Raw genomic sequence first — 27,414 nt, 5'->3', positions numbered from 1 at the left:
AAGTCTGAAAACCAAAGATCCAAGAGCTTTATTTCTGCTTAAACTATATTAGACATGCAGTTGTGTTGTTGTGGAGGCGTTATTACATTAAAGGGACATTACAAACACACGTTCAGTTAAAACCTCTGCTACTCCAGTCTCTAATTTCCTCACATCTCAGATTAGCAGCTGTGGTTTATTCCCTTTTTTTTCCCCACAAACACTGAATACACTTTACCACGACTGTGTAATTGTCACGTGTGGGTTTTGAGTTTGCAACAACAATCTGCAAAATAGGAAATCTTATTTTCCCCTCTTCACCTTTCAATTGTTACACACCAAATAATAAAAACTATTTATTGTAGAAGGAAACTGTTCAGAAATAGCACTTTGTTTGGATTGGTCTAGAGGTGGTCTGAGCATCTGGATCACACCTTGTTTAATTCACCTTTTTCAAATTTACCACACTGACTGCAACACCGCCCCCACTCCACCTCCTGGCGGCAGGAGAGAGAACGCAAAACAAGCACACACACACGCGCACACACACACACACGCTCATCGTTGTTATGCAATACAATGAAGGAGTGTCCTCCAGCAGACTGTGAGCAGAACATATGAATGTGTCTCCTCATGTCAGCCAGGACATCGCTGCACTCCCTCTCTTCATTTAAAAAAAAACAACACAACAAAGCTATTTAAACACGTTTGCTGTTAAAGTTAAATGTTATTTGTCGAAATGGGGGTTTTTCATGTTGGATCTCCTACTAAAAACAGAACAGAGTTGATTTTAATTGCTCAATCACGCTAATTATTCCGCATGTCGAGCTGCAGTCGTTTATGTTTGCAATGTCAGAAGTCTGTCTGTCTCTGGTGCGTTTAAGTGCTCTCGAGGAAGTGCGGACCACAGAGTTACACTTTACACTAAGCAGAGTAAAAACATAAATCAGTTTAAAAAATATATACAAAATGAAATATTCTACTCTAAGTAAAAGTACGAGTATTTTTTCATACCAATTTACTTAAGTACAAGTAAAAGTACTGCTCTAAACATGTAAAAGTGAAAAAAGTAGCTTGTTTAAAGTGTACACGGAGTAAAAATGACTTTCTTGTGTCTTGTGCATGAAGGACAAGTGGACACAAATCTCACATGAGTTGTCTTTAATTAAAGGCAAACCTTCACAAATGCAGTTCTGACAAAATAAAATATGTAAACACACAGTCAACATGGGTCAAAGGTCACAAATGTCACTCACTCAGGGACTTCAATTCGCGTGAATTCACTTGTCCATCATCAGCGGTGAAAAGTAATGAATTACTGTAATTGAGTAGGTTTTTATGTACTTTTTAAAATGTGTAATTTTACTTTTTCTTAAGTGTGCTTTTTTGGAAGTAGTGCACTTCACTACGTTTTAAATCACATCCGTTACTGAGAAAAAAAAAAAAAGAGTCTAATAGTGAAATGTCTCACGTTTCCGACAGCACCTGAACGCAGCGTCGTCATGTCGGGGCAGACAGATGTCGTCAACTCTCTGGTCTCTCAGGTCTGAAGAGGAGGAGGAGGAACCATCGAAATCTCAACTCCTGGAACCGACTGATTGACTGACGGTAGCTGGATATTTACTTTACCCAAAGATGTACGCAGGTCAGGGCAGAAGGACTCACTCTTTTAACGACCTGTCACACTATTTAGCGGCAGCGCAGTAGCTGAAAGTTGAGTTTTCTCCCTCTGTGTCTCCCGGAGAAGAAGTACAAGGAGCTCCTGATCCGTTCGATCCGTGTTGGACTAAACTCCCAACATCCATGCTCGGCCCGGCGAGGACGGGAACTACGGGGGATGTGATTTTTTCTTGTTGTTCAGTTTTTAAGAGCAGCGACGAGGGGAAAAGCGAGCTCTCTAACTCCCCTCATGGTTTACAGCTAAAGTCGCGAGGTGTGTTTGAGCCGAAGTTATGAAAATGACCGGAGCCATGGAAACTTCTTTCAAACTGGCTTTGAAGAAACCGCCCTCCCTGCGGACCGCAGAGGTAAACAAATCTAACGTCTCTTCATTTAGCATCACTCGGCTAATGTTTGCTAATGAATTGTAGTTTTAGGAAAAAGTGCTATTTGCCCTCGCTGGCACATTGTGTGTGACAATAATCCGACTACTAGCCTTATTCTGAATGAACCATGGTTCGGATTACGTTTGTCAATATAATATTCCAATTTACGCTTTGCAGGGCAAAGTTCCACTGGATGTTATTATCTGATTAATAGGAATCTCTAATGCTGAGTATTGTCTTCAGATTAAGAATAATAATACAGATTCAGATTGTGTATTTCCAATAGAATATTCCATTCATACTTTCTGTTTACATGATGCAGATTATTGTCCATTAGGACATTATAATCGGATTAAGATGTCCACATAATGACATTTAGATACTCCAGTTGAATTAATCAGATTATTGCAAATTTTGTTTTATGGAATAAGGTAATCCAAAAAATAACAATCAGTTTATAATGTACTGTCTCATTCCTGGTATTGTCTTAAAAGGATTAAATCAATCACTAAATCAGACTTCATGTACTCAAAATGCTTATTTGTATACATATCAAAAAATAAATAAATGCAAACCATAAAAAGCGGAAAAATAGCAATAATACTTGCCATGAAACGTAAAAAAAAACAGTAGTTTATTGGATTAGGAACCAATTGGAAAGTATTGCAAAGCGTTGTCCCTGTATGAATGGAATGAAACGTATGAATGAAAGATTAATCTGGGAGGAGCCATGACATAAACATAAACTGTATTTGTAGGCTGTAAATAAAAGTAAACTTCCATTGTCTTGTACATGCTGTGTGACATGCTTCCTTAATAATCTCTGATGAGATTGACATAAATACTTACAGCTCCTTTTAAGATGACTTGTTTGAGTAGTCAGTGGTTGTGCTGTTCTCTGCTGTTCTCTGACTGTTCTTCCAGAGGTGAGGACTATAAACACTAGAATCCAAATATTACTGTCCATGTAAACACAGTCGATGAAGGAAATTGGGCAGTGGAGAAGTGGACTACTCTGCTTCTCATGAAGGTTCTCATGGAGGTCCCTATTAACACAACTTTAACCCTCTTATGACTTGGATTTATTTTTGATTTTATGGCTGTAGAATTGTCCAAAACATGCTCAGTGAGTGAGTTCTGCTCCTTTTTTTCCAAGATAACGTTCACTTTTCATATCTTGCAGTTATTCAACCAGGGAAAACACGGCTGTCAGATCATAGTCACTTGACAAGAAGCTCATTTGATGAAACCTACACTTTCTTAAGAGGATGTTTTGTCACGTTTTCCTCACTTTTCCTACACTAAAGTTTGTTAACCTCTCCCACTCCTGCAACAAAGAAAAACGTCTGATTTTAGCTCGCAGGGGTCATTTGTTAAGTTTACGTCATTTCTATCACCAAAAGCAACAAGCAACGGATCAAGAAATCCTATGTGCTGTGATGTAAAATCAGATTTTCATATTATATTCTTATATTATAGACTTAAGCAGGTGTACATTTAATTAGGTGAGCCTTCTTGTTGGGCCAAAATGTGCTTTAGTAACATCAGTGCTGTCATTGTGTCATCCACAGCAAACAAAACACAACGTCACAGCTTTCCGTCACTGGGTTTATATACCCGAAGCCAAGGAGATGCTGTGTTTGAGTGTGTGTGTGTGTGTGTGTGTGTGTGTAAACTTGGGCCTGAATGAGTCCAGTTAAATTTAATCACTGCTGCTTTCACATCACTCCTCACAACCTCCTCCCTCCCGACATGAAGCGGTGGAAACACAGCTGGCTTGTCATTTCTGTAGTTTCACTCTCTTCATTCCCAAAAATAGCTCACGTCGTACTCTCCCTTCCATGTTTCGACTGCCGCTTATAGTTTCTGAAGTGCAAGCGCTTTTCCCGAGGCGCCACCAGATACAAAACAAACACGCAGCAAAAACAGTCGGGCCTTTTAGGTTTTCAGCTTTGAGTTGGTTTTTCTCATCAGCGTCACGGCATTGAAGTAGATCTGCGATTTGGTTGTAATCATGTGATTGTAGCGCACAGATATTTAGCCTGACTGCAGCCACAGCTCTGTCGTGGATGCTGCTTATTCTTCCTCCTCTGTCAGAGTTTGAATGCAACATTGATGCAGCAGAGGTCCAAACTGGTTAAATGTTTCCCTGCAGTTATCCATGACTCATGAATATTGGTAACGCTGCTCTCACTGGGAGTTAGGTAGCGGACTACCACATACTGATAGACCACATTATTGAAGACAACATCAGACAACCGGAACGCCGCGCACATGCCTCGTAAGATCAAATCTGACTCACCATTTTACTTCAGTGTGAGGGGGGAGTATCGATGCAAGATCTCCCCAAATCCTCTCAGAACGATGGAAACAAAACATAAACTTGACCTGTTTTCCAAATTCTCATTGCAACAGACAACTTTTGTGTCCCAGTGGTTCCAGTTTGGTCTGTCGGTGCATTTCGAAGCACATTTGAGCTACAGTTGTGGCTCAACTACGCAGTTTAACTGGATTATTAGAATGAAGCGCGTTCACCAATCGTTAGTAGTAGGTGGTTTCTGGTTTAGATGCTAAGACCGTCCACGAATCTCCCCTGAGTCCAAAACAATGGACCAGTCTGGATTTCACCATGCTTCTTTTGCCATTGTCTTCTTCTTCTGTTAATTCTGGATTAAAGTGTATAGCAGACATATTAAGTTATTTCAGAATAAATCTAAAGACCGTTGTAATATTTTTTAATAGTTTTATAACGTCGTTCACACAAACATTAGCATACATTGGTGTAGGAATATTTATTTCTAATATAACGAGGACAATAATAGCCTCTCAACTGGATCTGGATCCTGCAGCCCAGGAGTCACTGGTACCTGTGTTTCAGGAAAAGGATTTTCAGTCAAATCATGTCTTTTTTCTATTTTCCCACACTCGTTGCAAGGCTTTTTACTTTATAATGTCAGCTTTTTTTCATGAATGGGAGCTGGAGGTGAGTGTCTCTCCAGTACAGATGTTCAGCTCTCTCCTCCACCACAGGTTTTATGCCCAATCTCCTGTTCCAAGGGTTTTCTGTCTGGCTCTCTTTTATCCCTCCTATACCTTTCTCAGTGCCATCCAGACGCTACACGGTGGTAACACGCAACAAACCGTGTCTGGTGATTTATGGTGTTTTTCGCAGCCCCCGGTACATTTCGGACATTTATGAGAATTCCGACCATCGCGAAGCCACAAGCTCTCGGTGGAAGAAGTGAAAGAGAGGAAGAGAAACGCAGACTTCTGTGGTGACGAGTCACTTTTTTTTTTTTTTAGCCAGCACAGTTTATGCCGTATGGGGAAAACAGAAGGAGCTGGAGACCTGTGTGTGGTCGCTGGTGTGTTCTTGTAATGAATGCAGAGAGGCACATTTCAAAAGAGACTGCGTGTGTGTGTGTCTTGCAGCACGAGTTGCCAATGAGCGTGGTTTGCTGGATGCTGACGCAGCTCAGCCGATCACAGTCAAAGGATTATACTGTTGGTGTATTTTTCTTCCAAGTTTGTGCCAAATGCCCTGGTTGTCTGGTTGTCTGGTTGTCTGGTTGTGTGGTTGTCTGGTTGTGTGGTTGTGTTCTCTGTACCATCTGCACACAGAGGTGTCGGGTGTTGTTGCTTTTCTTCTCTGTAGAAGCCTTTGGTCTGGATTTCTTGACAAATGTATGGTTGGTATGGTTTTGTGTCAGATTGTATTTTTTATGTCCTGCAGGATTTTGGACTGAAATCAATAAGAAATTGCCACATCAACTTTATATTCGCACACTTTCTTTGTACAGAACGTGCATCTTTCTCTTCTCTTTGCTCAAACAAGGATAGTTTTGCCATTCACCTTCTCATTCAGCCAGGATGACCAAACTCAGGGTCACTGTTGTGTCCAAGGACACTCGAGCATGAGAACGTGAGGAGCCAGGGATTGAACCACAAACCTTGGCTACTGGACATCCTGCTTTGCCTCCTTTTTAGCAATAATAATAATACAAATGACGTACACTTCAAAGATGTTTTGGCTGAAACTTGACAACTTTGTTCCGCGAGGGGGAAAATAAAACTCTTGAGGTTTGAATGTCAAATTGAGGCCTTTTTGGCTGGAGATCTTTCGTTCTGGTCGGAGATGTAGGTCATAGGGAACTGAGGGGGAACAACAAGTCGACTTGTATGTTAATGCAGCCTGGCTGGCTCCTGCTTTCACTCTCTCTCTCTCCCTCTCCTCGTCTCAGCGGTGCTTAACCTGACTCTAATGTTGCCCAGGGCATCATTGTGTTGTTGCTACAGGATACCTTAAATACCCTCCCCTCTGTAATTTATGACAACGATACACACACAGGAGTAGGACCTGCCTACTTCACAAGTGGGTGGAAATGAAGACAAGGAGTAGTACCTGACACTAGTGATTACCACACAGGTATTTTCAGCCGAGGCATCTGATTGGCCACACATGCATTCCTTCTCGATACTATAAAACGTGGCTAGCTTTACCCTGTGGCTGGCGACGCCAACGGCAACAAACGTGTGTGATTTAATATTTCCGTTTTTAATTCATCTGCATTTCCTCACGTAGTCAATGTCCAAATAAAATGGCGAGCGCTTGTTTTGACCACAGTTAAACCAAACCCTGGTGTCGTTGTAACAGAAGTGACAGAGACACAAACATGGCAGAAATGTTTTTCTTTTTTCTTTTTCTTTTTTCTTTTTTGCCTGCAGTCATAGCTTTTGAGTGGAAAACATTCTGGAACTTGAGCCACAAGTCTGAACCAGCTGCTGCAGCGATAAAGCCATCCCAAAATGCTTTTTGTAGAGATACGATCAGGAGACTTTGTCCACCTTGTGTGACGACCGAGGCCGAAAGATCGAACACAGTGTCTTTGAATCTAAAAAGTCCTGATTCCAAGTGTTGTGTGCAGAGCAGAGGATAGCAGTGCTTTATTTTTAAACATCTTTAAAGGGTTTGTGTTCTTAGTTCCTCAAACAAACCTCACTTCCATTTTCCTAGAATTATTTCTGTAATTCAAGATCAACTCGGCTTTATTATCATCTCCTCTGACATTTCACCAAGAAATAAAACCAATTCATGTTGTTTCTTTTCGCGATAAAGTCATCATGCATATTCTTTGCTTATTACTCCAGACTTATTTCAGGAAGATAAAGACAGATACATGCTCAGTAATAATCAGTGTTAAAACATTCAGTTTGTTCCTCAGTTTAACCTTAAACTCTCTCTGACGAGCCTGACTTAAAATGTGAGCAAACATGCATGTTCACACACATAACGCCAACGTGAAAACCAGTTAGACGCCAGCGCCGCTTTGACAAGAAGCCCACAGGGCTCATCTTTAAAGCCAGGCTGCTCAGCTGACTCTGTCCTATTTAAGGGAGACAAGACGCATGCATGCGTTAATCAGCCTGTTCATTTCTCTTGATCGTATCTGTCTACCTGTGGCTTCCTGTGAGCGTAGGTTAATGTTAAATGGCAGACATTTCACACACAGATCATCGCGTATCAAGTATCTATAAATATTTTTCATCCTTTGCAAGTGGCGACCTGTGTGCGATCTGCTGTTGTTGTATTTTTAGCCTGCACTATGTTGGTTTTTGACAGCAGAAGTAACCATATTTGTGTGATTGCAGCGCTTTATCAAACCCTTTATTCTAAATGGGACCATAAGGATTGAAGAAGACCCGAAACAAGTGATTCAGACAGAGTAGGGTTAGTTTCTCATAGATCTGCATACACACAACCAGTATTATCTGTGTATTTATCATCTGTGATAAATACAGCTTTAAATATAAGTTTTCACTTCAGCGTGTGACAAAACCTGCAGAGAGTAAACTGAAACTTTAAGTGTTGGGTTGATATTTTCTCACCTTTGTTGTACTAAAGCGTGGGTGAGTCGGCAGCTGACTGGGACATACTTTTTTAACCACATCACACCGCTGATCGTTGACATGCAAGACAAGCCAAATGCACTGAACAAGGGGTCAGTCGACAAAGAAAAGCCGGATCGCACACAAGAGCTGCGGGTTATTTACACAATGAGTCGTAAAAACAAGTGAAAAGAGACTGAAACGGGGTCATGGCCGCCTGTGGATGAGTGGTTACAAGAAAGGTGCAGGGAGGAGGGAGGAGAAAGTTGTTAGAGGAGATAGATATGAATTTTTAAATTGAGTCTTTGCAGAAAAGCGGGGCCACGTGATAGAGAAGAGAGGAGGTGAGATGTACTGTAGTTAAGTACAATATACTTTACATCAGGCTAGATTTTATAAAGCAACAAAGTGAGTTGAAGGAATGGATTTGTATATAATTAGGGCTGAAGCAATTACTCGATTAATTGAGTATTCATCGTCAAGGAATTAAAGCAAGTTTTCAGATTTTTCAGCTTCCTAAATGTGAATATTTTCTGGTTTCTTTGCTCCACACGTCTGAGGATTGAGGCTCATCAAATCGTCCCTCAAGAAAAGAGTTGCACATTTGTCGCTGTACACTTTAGCCAAAGGGTCCACTTGTCTCCATGGTAACCACACACGCCAGGTCCATCTGTGGCAGGATCTGCATTGTGCTAGGCCGGTGTGAAATAAGTGAGGAGGGTGTGATTTTTGATGCAGGGCCGATGTTGGTCTGAACAAAAGGTGCAGAGATGACAGCAGCAGGACTGTAAAAAAATAAAGAAGAAGAAGAAGAAGAAGAAGAAGAAGAAGAAGAAGAAGAAGAAGAAGAAGAAGAAGAAGAAGAAGAAGAAGAAGAAGAAGAAGAAGAAGAAGAAGAAGAAGAAGAAGAAGAAGAAGAAGAAGAAGAAGAAGAAGAAGAAGGTATTAGTGGGTTTGGTTTACTTGGCTGTCATGTGTCCATCACCTGCCACTCAGAGCAGAAGTCTGTGTTTACTGAAGAGCCATTAAACCAGCAAGTAAACCAGTAGTTAATTTAACAAAAGCCTATTCAAAAATGTGAAAACAGCAAACATGCTCACCTGTTCTCGGTCAGCCACGCCCACCTCATCAGTATTGCCACACCCACCTGGATCCTCGGCTGCAGCTCGTGCTCAATCAAGTCAAGCCACTGTTTATTCAAAGCCCTCCGGTTTTAGCCTGATTCGACCCGATAATCTGGCTAAATTAATCCTGTAGTGTGAGGTGAGGGGTTAACAGACGTGATTGGGATCTGAGCAGAACCCTGCAAGAACCAGTGAGAGTGAGTTGGCCCTGTGGACAGTAAAGTAAGGGTACACACTTGTGGATTTATGACAGCTTGTTCAATGTGTCCTGCAAGACGTATGACAACTGAATGTCTGAAGTCGTGTTAAATCACACGAGTTTCTGTGAGACCCCAAATCCCTTGATTCTCCTCCCTGAAATCGTTTCATTAGTGTGTTCCTGCGTCTTGACTGGATCGTCTCGTCGGCGCTTGCTCCGGATTAAAACGTTGAAAATCAGTTACAGAGTTCATGTGTCAGTTTGTTCTTCGCTATCTCGTGCAAGGCTCTCCAGCTCTTCTTCCTGTTATGACCTTGTGTCGCTGATGCCATCACACCCAGAGAAAAAGCGAGTAGTGCTTTATTTTAAATGCGCTCGGAACACCCTCGCACTGCGTTGTAAAAGCTGAAAATACTGCGTCTACAAATCTCCTCAAGTTGAGGCAGATTTTTTTTTTATGTCCTACTCGGGTTTCATTAAATCCGGCGTGACGTAAATGCAGAACAACCCCTCACACACACACACACACACACGCACACACATGCCAGTCACAACATCAACAAATGTGAGTGTGCCAACAAACTGCAGGTTTGTGAGAGAGTCTGAAATTAAAAGGATACAGAGGAGACTGTGTACAGAGCAGATGGAGAGAGCAGTGGCAGGGTAGTGGGAGGACTGTGTGTTTGTGTGTTTGTGTTTAAAATGGTTGAATAAACACAGCCTTGCCTTGACCCAGGCTCCTGAAGGCTCTCCTTAGATTGGGCCAATAAAGGCTGAACCTGAGTGAACTGAAGGACCCGTGGAAGGCCGAAAAGAGGCAGACGGACGCTTAAAAACCCCCCCCAAAAAAACTGAAGTGACTCAAGCTCCAGTGAGAAAGTTCTTGGGTCTTGGTTTGTGGTTGTTGGTTTCAGAGATCTGTGACACCAGTTCCTCGCTGTGGATATTTTCTGCTGCCTGTTCTGAAGCCTGAGAAACGGCACGAGGGCAACGAGACACGACTCTGAAAACATGCCGTAACCTAGTGGAAATAACGCGTGATGTCACGTGACGCGAGTGTTCGGAGACCGCGTTGAAGGCAATGATGATGAAAAATGTGACCCACCTCATGTTCAGTGACACACTGAGTCTTTGTTTGCAGTAGATTGTCGTACAGTGTTGTATACAGAGACTATTGCATGTAGTTCTTTGTTGCATGTTTTTGCAGTTCATGGTGAGATGTTTGCACGTGTAGCTCAGCAGCTTTGGATTTTCCTTTGAGTTCAGTCATTTAACAGTTGTTAGTCTAAAGTCTAAGGATTTTGAGGCATGTTTTTGTTGACACCCAGATGTTGTATCTCAACATTCAATGGCAATTTTTGAAGATAAATTGGGGATTTCTGATGCTTATTAACACCTGTTTTGTGTATCAGGTGTTTGAGTTAGTGTGAGCGACTCTGGCTGCAAAAAAAACCCCCCAGTATTAGACATATTTTGCCTATTCTTTGGTCAATTTTGTCGGGTTGCTGGTTCGTGTCACGGTCCCATCCTTTCTGTGTGGAGTTTGCATGTTCTCCAGTTGTCAATGGATGAATGGACTCTTGAATGGGTACCGACCAAGTTATTTATTCTAGCAATAAAGCAGTTTTCCTTAAAAACACATTTATTAATCATGAAATTATCCTTGATTTTCAGCTCTGTCAGCTAACTTAAACCTTTTGTAATCATGCTGTAACCCACTCGCTTTTCACGTTGAATTATGAGCTTGTTAACACAGCACCACTTGCTTCACCGAGTCTCTAATAGCCTGTTTTTCTAAACAGGTTTTAGGACGACCACAGCGACAGCTGAGCTTTGTCTCACGGGGATTGTTTAAATGTAAACAAGTCAGCTTTTCCTGTGGGTACCACCAACCTCATAACAACGGCAGCCCAGGGTTCCCAGTGTGTTTGAATGCACCACGGTGTGTGTGTGTGTGTGTGTGAGAGAGTGAGGAAGGTGTAGCTACATTCCACAGTGGACAGCAGGTGTGGACAGGCCGAAATTGTCAGCACATACCTCCGTTTTGTTTGGGAAGCTACAGATTGGCTGAACCTGCATGGATTAGTCGACCGATGACATGAGCAGCATCACTTTCTCTCGCAAGGCGCCCTTACGTCGCATGCTACATTCAGCTTACCTGACACATTGTTTACATCCTGTACAGTTTGTAGTGGAGCATATGAAGCATTGGTTTCAGTAGCACAGAATGGGCCCTTCAGGAGTGGGTCTTCTCCGAGGACCAGCGTGTTCTTGATGGACAAGGGTGAGGTGAGAGATGTTCAGCCGATGCTGCTGAATCCTACACTCTGTACCTTTTGTGTCTTGAATCAAACGTTACTGCCCATTTAACCAGCATCAAATAAATGTGACCTCATAGACCTAAGAACAAACAATAAAACATACAATAAAACAATAAAAAGGACGACACACCTACTTTGTTGTTGTTTGATTCGGCTGCGCTTCCTTGATGATATCAATTCTCAGTTTATGTGCACAACAACACGACTCTGGTCATTGATGTCGCATGGCCACATAGATGTGATTTGAGAATCTGAATCAGTGATTGTATTTGCATACGTGAGTTTTTTTACCCTGTAAATGTGAACGTAGTCTCAGCGTCTGTGGTTGGATGGATGGAAGAAGTTCCCCGACAGTGTGTTAGATCAGATACAAAAAATAAAGGTAGGACTATCATTGAGGAAATTTAATTTAATTATTTTTGCACTGTACTTTACTGATTGTGGTATTTTTACATCCTAGAAGACTTGACTGATTATCAATTGATTATTAATCCATAGTTAATTGATAAAAATTGCGTAGTACAAACAAGAAGTTCCCAGAAATCCTTCAATCTTAGTTCTTTGCTGTTTTGCTCTCTTCTCTCTCTGTGAGCAGACGTGTAAAGAACCTGTAGCCACCACCGTGCTCTTATTAAAACAGTTTTATGACCTTGTGAGACAGGTCTGGAATGTGTTTGAGAGAAAAAGAGCAGCAGATGCCTCCAGCTGTGTGAGAGCACTGTACTGATTGTGTGTTTGTAATGCCACAGTTAACGGCTGGATGACAATTTGTGCGCGGCTGTAATCCTTTGATAACGTTACGTAATAATAAATGTTATTATTTTAAATGCATTGTTATTGTCTTCCTAAATCCAAGAGAATTTGTCACTTTTGGAAACACAAAGCTGTCAGCAGGGAGAAATGAGCGGAATGAATTTCCTATTAATTAAAATGGCTTTGTATGACACTTAAGTTTACAGACATTATTAATAATGAAACATTTCAGTGATTATCAAAAAGACGATCAATTTATCATTTGCCTTTTGCCCGCCTACATTCTCGGGTGCTTCGTTTCGTCTTATGATTTAAAGATGTCGCTGTCATCGTCTTGATACAGTAGTTAAGTCTTTGATTTTCTGTTAGTTATGAAAATGTTTAAAAAGTGCAGAGAGGCGAGATACAAACCTAATCCAACAAATTACACAGAGACCTGACTGACTGTTAGCAGAAGTTGAACAATGCAGGAAAACCTTGGAAGACGTTATTTGGAAACATGTATCCATGCTTTGAAGAAATCATCCCATCTCTCAATATGTTTTTTTGCTGAGGAGCCTTAAGAAACTGGATTAAATCTGGATTAAATTTCACAGCAGTGTTGAATCACTCAACTCCCTTTACTCGTCAGCGTTAAGTTGATGTGACGATGATAAATAAAGACTTTTATTAATCACCTTAAACGCTGCAGACCGACGATTAATTCCCAGACTATTTGTACAGTAGTCGGGCAGACCTCTGTCACCACTTGACCTGAGCTATTGGTAAATCTGGCTTTCAGACAACGAGGGATTTCACAAAGTTTAGTCAGGTGTTTTGCAGTTAATTTTCCACCACACTCGCAGCAGGTTTAATGGTCGCACTTAAAATGAAAAGTAGCCGTTTCAGTGTCGCACACGTGGTTCATGCCCTTGCATATTTTTGTCCTTGAGGATTTCTTCAACTTTTCTGTGTTTGCCTCAGCAATAAAACACGCTCCCCTACATGGGGAGGGTTCATGCATTATGTAAGTTTCCAAACAGTGTGCCCTGTAAACCCCTCGGAGACTGGCCTGTCGTCAACAGCAGCGGCATTTCTTACGGTAGCCAAGCAGTGCCGCTACACGAGGGAGTCGAAACGTTCCCATTACAAACCACTTGCTCTTTCTTTGTTTTGCCTTTGGACGAAAATCAAGAACGTGGCAAGGTTACTGCACAGATTCCCTCTGGAGATCTGAGCTGTTGACACTGTCTTCAAGCATTCTGTAAAGATGAGTCAGGACTTTGAAGAAAAAAAACTCTCTCCTCGCTCTCCTCTGTTTGTGTCCTTGACTATTGTGCGTCATTTTCACCGTGTTGTTAACTCTGCTTCACATTGATACAAAATTAAACAATGCAGAGACAAAAGATATTCAATTCTGCCAGTTCATTTTTTTGTAACGTAGTCACGAGACAAGCCCCAACCGCGTTGTGTCGCCAGGGCGGGGAGCGGCCCACGTAAATCGGGCGCCAGGGGTCTGCAGCGATGTCGGCAACATAACTAATGACTTAAGCCTTTGCTTTTGGAAGCACTGCCTTCCATACATTATTTAAGTCACTTAAAGACTTTGTGTAGTATATATATTCTATTACATTTTCAGTCTAGGAGCATAGAAATGTATTCTCGCCAAATAATTCTGGCTCAGACACTGTTATTCTTGTATGTAGCTGCACATCGTTAGCAGCCAGGGCCCCGCGTTTGACTCTGATTTATAGTAAAAGAACAACTTATGTTGGGTCTTTTACAAGATAACTTTGTGGGGGCCCACAAGCAATCTCTGTAAAACCGTCAAGCGTTTTTTTTTGTGTGCAGTATGAGGTCGAGCTGATGTGGACGTTTACTATTGTATCATCATGTTCAACAACGTGAGGTTTGAATTTCACATAAAAAGTAACAGAAAGAAACGTGTGGCATTGTACAGACGGAGGATGTTTTGGTTGATTCAGCTCTTTGTCATCAGATAACTGATCATCAGTTTTGACAGCGCGCGTCGACTGTCTCGTCGCGTCCGTTGGAAGCTGACTGGCTGACAGCCGCCTCTGTTGAGAGCAATTGAGTGTGGAGTGCTGACAAAAGCCGTGTTGTGGGAGCCACCATACCCCCCCCCCCCCCCACACCCGTTTGGCAGATCCCACTGTGGAAACATTGAGTCACTCTCCACATCCCAGTACTGTCATCTGTCCTCCCCATCCCAATTCTGCCCACTGTTCTTTACTTTGTGTTATATAGATGTTGTTATAATAATAATAATACATTTTAATTGAAGGTTGTAAATTGAAAATAATTGAGAAATGTATATATTTTGACATTATTTATGAGCGTAAACGATGCAGAACCATTCCTGGCCTCTTTTAAGTGGCTATTTTCTCAGTTTTTACAGGAATATGCTGTACTCTTCTCGTATCTCTTCTCTCCACAAATCCCTTGCATGCAGCTCACCAGTTATTTACATATTCAAAAACAGAGTGAGACTAATCTACAGTGGGTGGAGCTCACTTTGGATGTGCAGATAAGGAGTCTGAACTCAGTGTTTTGTTTTGTTTTGTTTTGTTGTAAATAAGACGTTTGCGACAAAGGTTTGCACCTACAGCATTCCTTGGTGACAGATTTGTGCCAAGTCAACCTGCCTTTCCTTTTTCAAAAGGCTTTAGAAGAATGAAGTTGGGCTGGAAATGATAAAAAACCTTGTGTTCTTGTTCACACGGACGCTTGTTAAGTGACATAGCAAACATGTAAATGACCTCTGAATTTAAATGTTTATTGATATAAGCGCTCTTTAAAAACACTGTCCTGTAGTCTCTGTGTGAGAAATCATTTTAAATATAGGTTACCAAGCAACTTTGCGTCAGGGACAGTGGTGTCAAGGAAGTGCAGCTGATATTTACAGCATCGGTGTTCTATGAACCGCACTGTGGCTATCGCAGTTCCATCAACGGTGAGAAAAAGAGATCAATACCTGTCTGTGACAGCCCTAAATGTTAAACTAGAAAGTTCCCAGGCAGATTAAAGCATAGGTAGGACACTATATATATATATGTGTGCATATGTATGTATATATATATATATATATACGTATATATGTATATATGTGTATATATGTATATATATATAAATATTTGTGTGTGTATGTATATGTATATATATATATATATATATATATATGTATGTATGTATATGTATGTATATGAAATTTAAGAACTACAAAAAGAAAACTGTTGACATTTCATTGCTGTTTATGCCCCGCCTCTTATTAAGTGGAGCAAAAAATAAAGCACATTATTATGTAGACCTTGACCAAGACCATTGTTTGTGGCAAATTAATGAAATGTACACATTAGTGCATTTAACTGTCGGTAATTGTTTCACATATTTCAAACTAGGGCTGCTACTAACGATTATTTTCACTATTGATTATTTTCCTCGTTTAATCGAGTCATTGTTTGGTCCATAAAATGTCAGAAAATGTTGATCAGTGTTTCTCAAACCTGGAAAGGACGATGTTCTCCAATGTCTCGTCTTGTTGTCTTGTCCAAAAACCAAAAATGATTCAGTTTGTATGATTTCTTTGTGATATGGAGCAAAGAAACCAGAAAATATTCACATTTAAGAAGCTGAAAAATCAGAAAACCTGCTTTAATTCCTTAATAACACTGGAGTAGTTGTTTCAGTCCTATTTCAAACACAAGCTTGGCGAGGCTTTTTAATATTGTATTTCACGTAGACATTGGATGGGATGCACCAATATAACACTTATTTATGATATATTTATGGTATACTTATTTATGGTATACATGACAATATACAAACATAAATCAGACATCTCACCTGCTCTTAAAAGGCAGATAAATGCATGTCCTGCGTCCCGTGTGCTGATAACGTCACTTTCAATCAGTCTGGATTCTGTTTGTCGCGATTGAGCAAGAAATGGTTAACGAGAGACGTTTATGAAACGGTTGTGAGTAATGTCGTGTGAGCTGTAAAATGATAAAATTCCTGCCAGCACACGGTGAGGTGAAGTGTCGTGTTTGTGCAAGCAGCACAGTGGAGCAGTGGGATTAGAGTCGGTTTGATTTGACTGTTGAACGATCCGTTTACCGGAGTCTCACCCACTGCTTTGCACAATCCCTCCCTCCTGGAGTCACCCGTTTTACTCAATGGCACGCTTACTCACTTTATGAATCACACATGTCTTCATCCGTATTGGTCCATCCCCATCTTCACTGGGTCATTATAAAATGCCCGTGTATAAAACATTAAAGACATTTAAAACTTGCATCCTGGAGTTTTATGTTCTTACCGTAGAGCTTATGCTTGAACGTTAAGTTCTTTACACTTTAATAAGCAGCTATTATCATAAATGAAGTGATTACCTGACCGCGCTCTTCCACTCGACGTGTGCACGCATTCACAGCATCCATGCGTGTTCCTGCACGAGCGCTTGCAACGGAAACCTATTTTCAGACTTTCCCCAGCAACAAGAAATGCTCTTTTCTGATTGGCTGATGGGTGGCTAACTCGAGACACCTGTATGAATGAACTACGCAGTAAGTTTTATCACTTGTAATACGCTGTGATGCTACACGTGCGCTTGTTGTTATTTCCACGTTCCACGTTATTTCAAGTGGTTGAAGATGAGTGAGGAGACATGACGTCCATGTTTGTTTACAGTCACTGGTTCATTCACTTCTAACTGTTCTTGTTTGGTTTGTTTACAAAAAAAAGACTTCTCATCGTGTTAGTCACTGGCGTCACTCACTGTTGTTTGCTTGTTGCGTCGACGGGTTTGACAAGAATGCAGAGAGCTCACCTCTGGTATGCTGGGAATGTGACAGCTGGATTTCCCCGCAACTTCCTGTCTGGCCTCACCACACCATTGCAACAATATAAAACAATGAACCGTGTAGCCTGTTGGTGACCAAGTCCCGTTCAACCACCTCATTTATACTCAAAATGACTTGTGGTATCTTTAAGAATATTAAACCATGTGGTCCAAACTGAGAGTGATTTAGAGACATTTTAAACTCTTTTGAAACAACTGTGTCCGGCAGTAGATGGTGAAATAAGTAGTTTTGGTGGATGATGGGAAGAAGAAGAAGAAGAGGTCAGAAATTGAATTGTTTTGAAAATGATTGAAATAATCTTGTTTTGGAGTTGAGGTCTTTGTAGCCACATAAGTGGTTTTTCTGAAGCGACTCTATACGAGTCACAGGGATTTCTTTTCTTTTATGTGTTCGTACACATGGCGGGCCTCCACGGCTTAGCCTGTAATATGCACACACTCTGCCCTTGCTTTGTGTGAGCGGTTCAATGAAAGTTGAAGGCATTTGTGGACCTGTGGAAACAAGCAGTTCAACATATTTAACAACTCTGCAAGAACATTTGACCTTTTGCACTGTCGTAGCTGTCAGATGATCTCTTCCACCAGAAAGGCACAAAAAGTACTTTTTTTTATCCGATTTTAAAGGAAAAACTGCTTCTTAAATGTGTGTTTTGTCTGTTTTCTGGTTTCTTTTAGTATTTGGCATTCAAGACATGTAAGGTTCAGTTTAAAAGTAATATAAACAATTGTCTCGGCTGAGGTTTTTGACTTTCAGGTTGCACTGAAGTCTTCCTGCTGCCGGCCGAGCCTTTGACACAGTGAGCAACTATCACATGCTTCTATCAGATCAGATCACAGCCTTTCATTCCGCTCTTATCAGACAGTCGTGAAGATTGTGACTATGAGTGACACATTTATGTAAGTCCACTGTGGACGTCACTCTCGTACAATACTGTGTTCCTCCTTTTATTTAGTATTTGGACTTTATTGTAGCTTTAGGTTTGGTTGCAAAATGTCTCTATTGAGTCACTGTTAGTTTAAAACTTTTGATTTCCTTGCCTTCTCCCGTCATGTGTTACTAATTATGATTTCCCTGAATGCCGTGACAGAACAGAGCAGAGGCCGTGACCCGCACAATGACTTAGTCTGCTTCCAATTGGACGTCCAGGTCCCTGATTGGTCCAGTTTTTGAATTATGTCAGATTAGCCTCAATGGCACGATTCACCGTGTGTTATTGACTCAGTTACTGAGCAGACAGAGCAAATAAGAATCTCGAACAGACCCACGTTTTTGTGTGTTATGGAGGCAATTTGTGTGAGCGAGTGATGCCGGTGATCTCTTCCAGGATGTGCTGTTAACATGTGATGTTACACATGGCGCTTTTGTACTTTGTTTGTTTTTCTGCGCTAATGTCATTCACAAATAAACGTGCTGTTCTTGTTTTCCCCTCATCGTCACATGCTAATAACAGGCGGGCTGGTGTCCATGTAAGCGCTCTGCGAATCATCTTTTCATTCATTTCCTGTAATGTTGGAGCTGAGTCACATGCAGTAGTTACCTGGAAATGACTTTGGCTTATGTTCATTCAGATAAGAAACCATCTGCTGGCAGGGACTTATGCATACAGTACAGCGTGTGTGTGTGTGTGTGTGTCTGAGGTGATACTGTGGTGCATTTTGCCTCCGCTGTTGTTCGTCACGCGTTAGTTATATGACACACTGTTCTTTTTCCATGCAAATGTCGTGTTCCATGTGAATGTTGGCCCATGATTACATATTCACATGCACGGGGTTGTTGTGTCAACATTTGTTTAAAATTCTATTTGAATTTATTAGACGGAAGATAGCTCTCTTGAGATGTAGCATGTCCTTTTTTCAAAGGTAAGGTATCCCATAGACACAATTACAACACTGCCGGCAACTGCTCACAGAAAATACAGACACAGACATCCACCTGCTGTGACCCAACATTATAATATATACCTAAAATATTAAGACAAAGACCAGTTTTAGGTGTAACGGATTTAAAACGTGAGAATATAAAGATGACTTGAGGCAAAAGAAAAGGAAGTTACAGATCTTAAATTATAGACGATAATTCCAGTCAGATGGAGATGTGACCTACGCCCTTTGTCCTTGGAAATTCTGGAAACAAAAATGGGATATTGCATGTGTTTGAATGGCTATGACGAAAGGTATAGAATCAAAATACTTATATATATTTTTTGCTTTAATACTTTTATAACTTTGTAACTATTCTACTGAATGCCTCACTTTTACTGTCACATTTGCAGCTGTGAAAGATGAACTTTTACGCTTTCTTCTCTCTGGTCTCTGTAGGTCTAGACTTTTGAGGAAACAGTAATTGCAGTTTTTTCATCTATAATAACCAAGATTAATGAAGCGTACTTATTCGTGCATCAGATTTCTTACATTTGTCCTGATGCTTTTTACTGCTCTCACTGGAGAAACCATGCATTCCAGGTTCACCTGGTTCACACACATGACCCCCGGGGGGCATCAGAAACATCTGAGGCTCACATGAACAAAAACGCAGAACTAATTTTCCCCCCAAGTCCCACACGGTTTAGCTCAAACGAGCAGGCTCAGCTGTAAGACACTCCGAGTGCTTGTTGTCTTTGCAGTTTTACCCGCGTCCCTTAATGTACACGCCAAAGTAGTTTGAGCGCAGAGAGCCACGCTGTGAGGCTCTGCTTTTGATTTATGTTCTCTGCTGCAGCAGCAGCAGCAGCAGTGTGAGTGTGAGAAGCAGAGCGGTGCTGCCTGTCTGAACATATTGGTGAAAGAGATCCGCTATCTGCTCCATAACTTGGCTATCTTGACAGCCCGCCTGTGGCTAAAAGGCCACGGCCAAGTGGGTGCATGCACCAGCTACTTAAATTTCACTCCTATAGAGGAACGTGGAGCTGTCATGTTCGTTTAGATGCCTCTTTGTTTTTTTGTTTTTGTCTGTCTTAACGTATATAAGCAGCTGAGCACGCTCTGACAGGAACCGGCAGTTACCGAGAGCAACGTCTGCGTCTTTGACGAGACATCTCGTCTCCGTCTGCTGTGTCCACCCACTGCTCGGGCCGATTTGAGATGGAGAGAGATAATGGAGGAGAATCTAGAACGAGCTGAAGCATGAGAAACAAATGAGTTTAAAGCAGCATGTGATGAACAAGCGCCACATCCAACTCTGAAACGTTATAGTCGGGAATAATTAAGATTAACCGCGTCATAATGTTAACAGCTGTGTAAGCGAGAGCTCGTACCGTCGCCGCTGCAGACCGAGGGGGAATGATGGATGAGTTTAAAATGAGCTGGTAATGAGAGAGAGAGAACGAGGGTGTGGAAATCACTTATGAAATTGTCTTTGAATTCTGCGGAAACCCCAACAGCTACTTTGGGCAGGAAGTGCGTTGTAATTAGTGCAGATGAAACGTCAAAATCGACACCACTTCAAAGCATTCTTGTGCTTTTTATTTATGGAAAATTATTGTAGGCTGTCGTAAATGCGATTTTCCTATAATTAAATTAATTTCCCCAAATTTAATAGTGAGCCCGATGATGATTTGTTTGTCAAAACATTTTGTAGATGGCTCTCTTTAGCCAAAAAAGTAATATCACTGAAAGCATCAATTGAGACGCAAACAAGAAATGAGGGAGCGCAAACAACAAATGAGGGAGCGCAAAGACAACAAGTATGTTATCAAACAATAAAATACCATATTTTTGAATGATTAAATTCCATAACAACCCTTTTCATTCAGTGCAAAAATACAAAAAGTATAATAATAAGTAAATATTTAAAACTTTTCCACTGCCAGAAAAAAAGACTTCCCGTGCCTGCTTCATTCACTTCAGGGAAAAAATGGCAAAAAAAAGCTGCAGCTAAGATCAGATTTTCCATTTCTGTGTGTGGCAGTGTTTTTGTGTGTGTGCGTGTGTGTGTGTGTGTGTGTGGGTGGATGTTTGGTTTGGCGGGTGGAGAGATGGCAGCTGGTGTGGTCCGTTCGGGTCCAGACTCACTCTTCACCCTCTTCTTCTAGAATGAGTGAAGTACAGAGTCAGAGTTAGAGATAACGTAAAGTATAAAGTGGTCAAAATGTGCCATGCTTCTTCACAGCTGGCATCATTCCCATGGTGAGGTGAAATCCTATTTCTGGCTGTTTAGTATAGTGTGTGTTTTGCTGTCAGTTGAACAAGCATACACTGTATCTGTGGTCACGTCTGCTGCCTCCCTCTGCTCTTGCTCCCTCTTTCCTACTGTTTCCATAGCTTGTTCCACCACCAACGCTGTGATCGTCATCACTGGGCTTTTTATGAACCAGCTCCTCACTTTTCTACATCGCATTTTATAATTTGTAGCAGAGATGTGTGATTTTCGGACTCCAGGATGGCATTGTGGTGAAAGCTTGAGAATTGAAAGTCCTTGAATGAAGCAGTTTTTAAATCCCCTCTCTCTCCATCCCGGATTTGTTCCGTGAAAATAGTTCCTTTTGTCAAAGTCAAAAAGAGGCCAAAGCTGTGAGGGGAAAATAGCCGCGGGGGTGGGGGGGGTGGGGGATTTATGAGTTAAGTGCTGTTAGTGTACTTGAAAATCTCACACTGATGCCGCTGACAGTGATAAGGCTGTACACCGTGCAGCGTTGCAGAGGCAGAGCTTTGTCTGGGAGCTTCTGTTTTGTATGGATCGTGATCCTGGAGCCTGGAGTTATGATGCAAAGGGATCAGAGCTGGTGCTGTAGGCCCTCGGGTAAGCCGTCACAGCTTCACGAATATTCTATGCTGTGCCTTTTTCACTCCAAAATTATGTTTTATACAAGAATATATAGGATTTTTTTTTCCATGAGTAAAAACCTCTTGCATTAAGAAGTAAGTTTACATTTTATATATCATGTTCTTCACCGAGGGCCACAAGGTTGGAACTCAGTCAGAACAAGGGCCTTTCTGCATGGAGTTTGCATGTTCTCCCCAGGTTCTACAGTTTCCTCCCACAGTCAAAAAACATGCAATATGGGGATGAGGTGAAGTGGACACTCTAAATTGACCTTAGGTGTGAGTGTGACAGTGAATGGTTGCTCGTCTCTATGTGGCTCTGTGATGGACTGGTGACCCCGCCTATCGCCCTATGTCATCTGAGGTTGGCACCAGTGGCCCTGCGACTCTCATTTTGGAGGATAAAGTGGTAGAAGATGAATGAACTTCAACACACAGGCATTGATTCATATATTTTGCACCACCCAGAAGCACAAATATGAAAGTGTTATCATTAACTTCATAGTTTAGTATGTACAGTATATACACACCTCCGTACCATTCAGATCTCCTGCACATTTTCACATCCTCCTCCTCCATCCACCTCACTGTCCCTCCTGCCCCTCTTGCCACCATGGGGAGCAGAGCATTCAGCCACTCACAGCATTCACCCCAGCTCTGGAATTCCCTCCCTCCTGACCTCTGTAACACAGACTCCCTCCCACATTTCAAATCCAAACTAAAAACTTGTCCAGTCACTGAATGTCCAGCAGTAGAGACACTTATTGTATGTAACATTTTCAGTTTCAAGCATAATACACATTTGCATACAGCTGTGTATGCAACTACTAGAGCTGCAACTAACGATTATTTTCTCAAATAATCGAGTAATCGTTTGGTCCATAAGATGTCAGAAAACGTCGATCAGTGTTTGTCAAACCTGGAAATGAGGATGTTCTCAAATGTATTGTTTTGATTCAGTTCTAATGATTATTTTTGTGATATGGAGCAAAGGAACCAGAAAATACCATATTTAAGAAGCTGAAACAATCAGAAATCTAATTTTAATCATGAAAAAAGCTTCAAACCGATAATAATAGATTAATCAAGTAATTGTGTCTCTATATGCAACTCAATAACAACTTTTATAATAACTTAATAACATTCATCCATTATCACATGTTGTATAAGTGAATTATAATGATTTATTCTTTGCGTTATTGTGCAGTTTTACTGAAAGTCTATGGAAAGCTTCAGCCATATTTAAGCTTTAAATGGCATTAATATTTATGTATTAATATTTAAATATTCTTGTATTTTCATTCATAAACAAACCTGTTTAGTGTTATCCTTAAAGAATAAATGTAAGTGACATAGAGTATGTGCTGTGAATAAACTGAACACTGCCATTTAGTCTGGATATGTTATAGCCCAGCATGTTGACACAGAGGCTCAGGGAGTGGGTCGTAGGCGATGTAATGTAAATGTTAAATTCTGGCTGTGCAGGCAGGATGTTAGCCAAGCTGTTTGTTCTGCCCCGGCTTGAATGCTTGTGTTGTGTTGTCGGTCTACAATATGCTCTCTGTGTCAGTGGAGCACAGATCGGCATACTGCACATACGTTCTGCTGGAGGAGGCCGTGGGACGAAGAGCCGCTCGACTGTTAACAAAAGGCACACTCAGCGTGTTCTGTTGAGGTTGCGTTTTTAATGTGGTCGTTGCCACGCCAGGTTCATATCCTATGAGGTAAAACTTAGCCTTCATAATAAAAATATCCTCAATGTAAGTCGAAATGATGAGATAAAGTCATAATTATGAGATAAAAAGTTGAGATTATGAGATAAAAAAATTGAGATTATGAGATAAAATCATAATTCTGAGATAAAAAGTCGAGATTATGAGATAAAGTCATAATTCTGAGATAAAAAGTCGAGATTATGAGATAAAGTCATAATTATGAGATAAAAGGTCATAATTATGAGATCAAAAGTTGAAATTATGAGATAAAAAGTCAAAATGATGAGATAAAGTCATAATTATGAGATAAAAAGTTGAGATTATGAGATAAAAAAATTGAGATTATGAGATAAAATCATAATTCTGAGATAAAAAATCGAGATTATGAGATAAAGTCATAATTCTGAGATAAAAAGTCGAGATTATGAGATAAAGTCATAATTATGAGATAAAAGGTCATAATTATGAGATCAAAAGTTGAAATTATGAGATAAAAAGTCAAAATGATGAGATAAAGTCATAATTCTGAGATAAAAATTTGAGGTTTTATGAGATAATGTTTTCGTTGCCACGCCAGGTTCTTAACCTGTGAGTTAAAACTCAGCCTTGATAATAAAAATATCCTCAATGTAAGTCGAAATGATGAGATAAAGTCATAATTATGAGATAAAGTCGAGATTATGAGGAAAAAGTCATAATTATGAGATAAGAAGTTGAGATTCTGAGATAAAAAGTCCAAATTATGAGATAAAAGTTGAAATTATGAGATAATGCATTTTTTTATATATATATTTTTTTCCATAATAACGTGCGTGCGTGATATGAAATAAAAAAAAGAAGCTGGAATCGCAGGTTTGGCACGACAGTAGCCCACTCATTTCCTGTGAATTGAGGAGTGCCTAAACATTTCAGGAACTCACCAGCGTCACTCCAAGGTTTTTCTCCTGAAAGGAGAGGGAGAAATGTGGTGGGTGCGACGAGACGACAGCACTCTGCACTGCTGCAACTTGCTTTTTGTGTGACTGATCCAAGTTGTGTGCTGCAGCGGCATGTTGTGTATGAGTAACAGGCATAGTTTAACAAGCCTCATGTCAAAATATCAGTAATCAGGAGTGCTGGAGAAAGGAAAAAAAACTTTTACTGTAAAATTAGTACAAAATAGCTTTCTTTTCATCTACAGTTGTTTATTTTACCGTCAGTAGAGACACACATTTCAACAATTTTCATTCGTCTTTGTAGATTTGACCACAACAGAGCATCTAATTAATCCCCTTTAGATTATCCAAACATATCTGTGTAGATATACAGTACCTCAGTATACACGGATGTTTTTCAGGCGTTCAGCCAGGAGGTGGCAGCAGCACCGTGGCTAACGTAGTCACAGACAGCTACTCAGCTTTATCGATTCACCTCGTTTGTCTTACTCTGAGTTTGACAGACTACACGTTCAGACAGTTCTGCAGTCAGTAGCAGACCCTGTGTCATCAAAGAGTCGACGTTTTAGCCAAAATGGAACAAAGGACTTTCTCCTGGTAGACGAGGAATGCAGTGTGGATTTGTAAGGATTGCTACAGCAAAAGAAATTCACACTTTTCTTGAAAGTAAACGTGTTAAAAACCTGTTAGAGTCTAGAATCATCCAGTTATTTTGGACTGTAAACACCCTCCATTACAGGCACAATAGACACATCTGTCAAATTGAGAAATCCATCTTCAAACACTTGAATGAAAACAAATCTGGCAACGCTTGTGTACATGTGCGTGAGACGGGAGCTGAGGCTGGAGACGAGTTCATTTGTGTGAACGAACGCACGTCTCCACTGAGGTCGTGACGTCTTAATCACAGGTGGGGTCATCGGGCGTCCACATGAGCCTCCAGGGAGGTCAGGTCAAAGGTCACTGTTCACCGCCGCCCGGCTGACCTGTGTGGTCCTCAGGGAAGAGAGGACGGGACAAGGAGAGGACATTTTCTCATGGTTAACGGCGTGAAGGATTCGTCTTTGATAGAGAACTGTCTGGGAAATTATTGCCATGGTCTAAAATTAAAAGATAAGTAAAGGTAAACCTTTAAATGACGTAAGTCACGACTGCTGTCCAACCCTCGGTTGTCATCCAGTCGGTGAGTGTGTGCACGGAGAAAGAGATTTGTGTGTCCGCCGTAGAGATCACATTACCGCTCCCCCGCTCTAGTAAGACTACAGATTAAACGACAGAGCCTTGACATCCTGCTATCTGTCTGTCTGAGCCTATCGATGACCTGCTTTAAACCGATCGATACATGAAATAGGGACAGTTGAGATTCATGGGCGTGTGTTAGTTGTAGTAGATTCACTGCATTGGTTGGTTTTAGGGACATCGTGGTCCATCATCTGAGCCCGGAAAAAGGACTGTGATCAAGATGACGTAATGCAAATGTATTGAGTAGTTTCTGTATAGCGTCTTTGAGTGTCAAGAAAAGTGCTATAAAAATGTGATGTATTATTATTATTATTATTATTATTATTATAACAAAAAAAAATCATTCAAACTGATTCATTTAAATGTGTAGACAGGACGAGACGTTTGAAAACATCATTATTTTGAGGTGTGGGAAACATCGATCGTTATTTTACAACATTTTCTGCACCAAACAGCTAATGAGTTGAGAAAATATTAATAACATGAATTGATTATGTCCATAATTGTGTATCTATAGCACGACTCTGCACGTGAAAGTCTACAAGCACATTAATAAGACAGAACTTTGAGATCCATGTTTATCTCTGTTTTTAGGGCGCTAGAATATTTTCCAAGTTCTAATAAATCTGATGTGGGCACATTTTAAATGATGCTCCTAGTAGTCGTATTGTTTGTTTGTCTGTCTGAGTCAGGTGGTGCATTTAATGTAACCCAAGATCCTAATAAAAAAGAATGGGAGAGCTGCTGTAGGTATTGAGGCTGTCACTTTAGGTCCGCATGTCCCCGACTCTCGCATTCACTTACACATGCATGCTCAGCAACATGACAAGAGCGCTTACTGTGGCAGTTTGTCGTGCTCTGTAATCCAGTTAACTCTGATTCGGAGTCGATGCGCTTTCGAAAACCCGGGGCTTCCTTCCTTCCTTCAGCGTCGGCTCTCTGCTCACCGTGTCACTGCCTCAGGATCAGTAATGGAGGTCGCTGTCCGTCTGTAAGGCGGCCGACCAGGTCAAGATCTCTGTCGTTCAGCTGTTGACTCTTATTTAAGTGGCTGAAAGTGCAGAGTCGGGTCTCTGAGACGTTGACGGACACTGAGGAAAGGTTTCGACACAAACCCGGGACATTTCCAGCTCTTGTTCATCTACACACTGCAAACTGCTCTGAAACTAGACTCTATAAATAAGTCTATTAAGTTGAATTCACACATTGGCACCTCATAGTTCATCTGGAATTCACCTTTATCTCTTATCCCCCGTCTTGTTTTTGTCTTTCTCCCACGGTTTTTCTCTCTGTCTGACTGTTCTCTCGCTTCTTCTTACTTTCTCTCTCTTTTTTCTATCACCAACGTTTCCTTCCTGTATTTGTTAGACTGTGGAAAAAAAAACACACCTTGCATTAAAGACGTCTGCTTTTGCTGCTCCCACCACCATACACACACACACACACACACGATATCAATATTTATTTATTTATTTAGTGTTTGAGAAAATACAAAATCTTTAAGTTCTCATCCCTGCTGTCGAGTATATTAGTAGTAATTTCATCTGTGCTCCGTCTTGTTTAAATCTTTAACGTGGTAAATATTGTTCTGAGCTT

General features: G+C 40.9%; 1 protein-coding gene across 6 annotated transcripts in view; it reads left to right on the top strand.

Moving 5' to 3' along the window:
• Positions 1 to 1,471: 1,471 nt before the first annotated feature.
• Positions 1,472 to 27,414, top strand: part of LOC131458146 (rap guanine nucleotide exchange factor 6-like) — a 103,779-nt gene continuing 77,836 nt past the window's right edge. For 3 of the 6 annotated variants that reach the window (XM_058626928.1, XM_058626926.1, XM_058626927.1), the window contains exon 1: positions 1,473 to 2,006. In XM_058626928.1, the coding sequence (XP_058482911.1) occupies positions 1,932 to 2,006 (75 nt within the window). In that variant the 5' untranslated portion in view covers positions 1,473 to 1,931. Of the gene's footprint in view, positions 2,007 to 27,414 lie in introns of all 6 variants that reach the window. The other 3 variants (XM_058626924.1, XM_058626922.1, XM_058626923.1) reach the window with 2 other exon arrangements.

This window comes from Solea solea, chromosome 4, assembly GCF_958295425.1.
Source record: "Solea solea chromosome 4, fSolSol10.1, whole genome shotgun sequence".
NCBI classification, from domain to species: Eukaryota; Metazoa; Chordata; class Actinopteri; order Pleuronectiformes; family Soleidae; genus Solea; species Solea solea.
The sequence above is the reverse complement of the archived record's forward strand: the minus strand, read 5'-3'. Positions and strand labels throughout refer to the sequence as shown.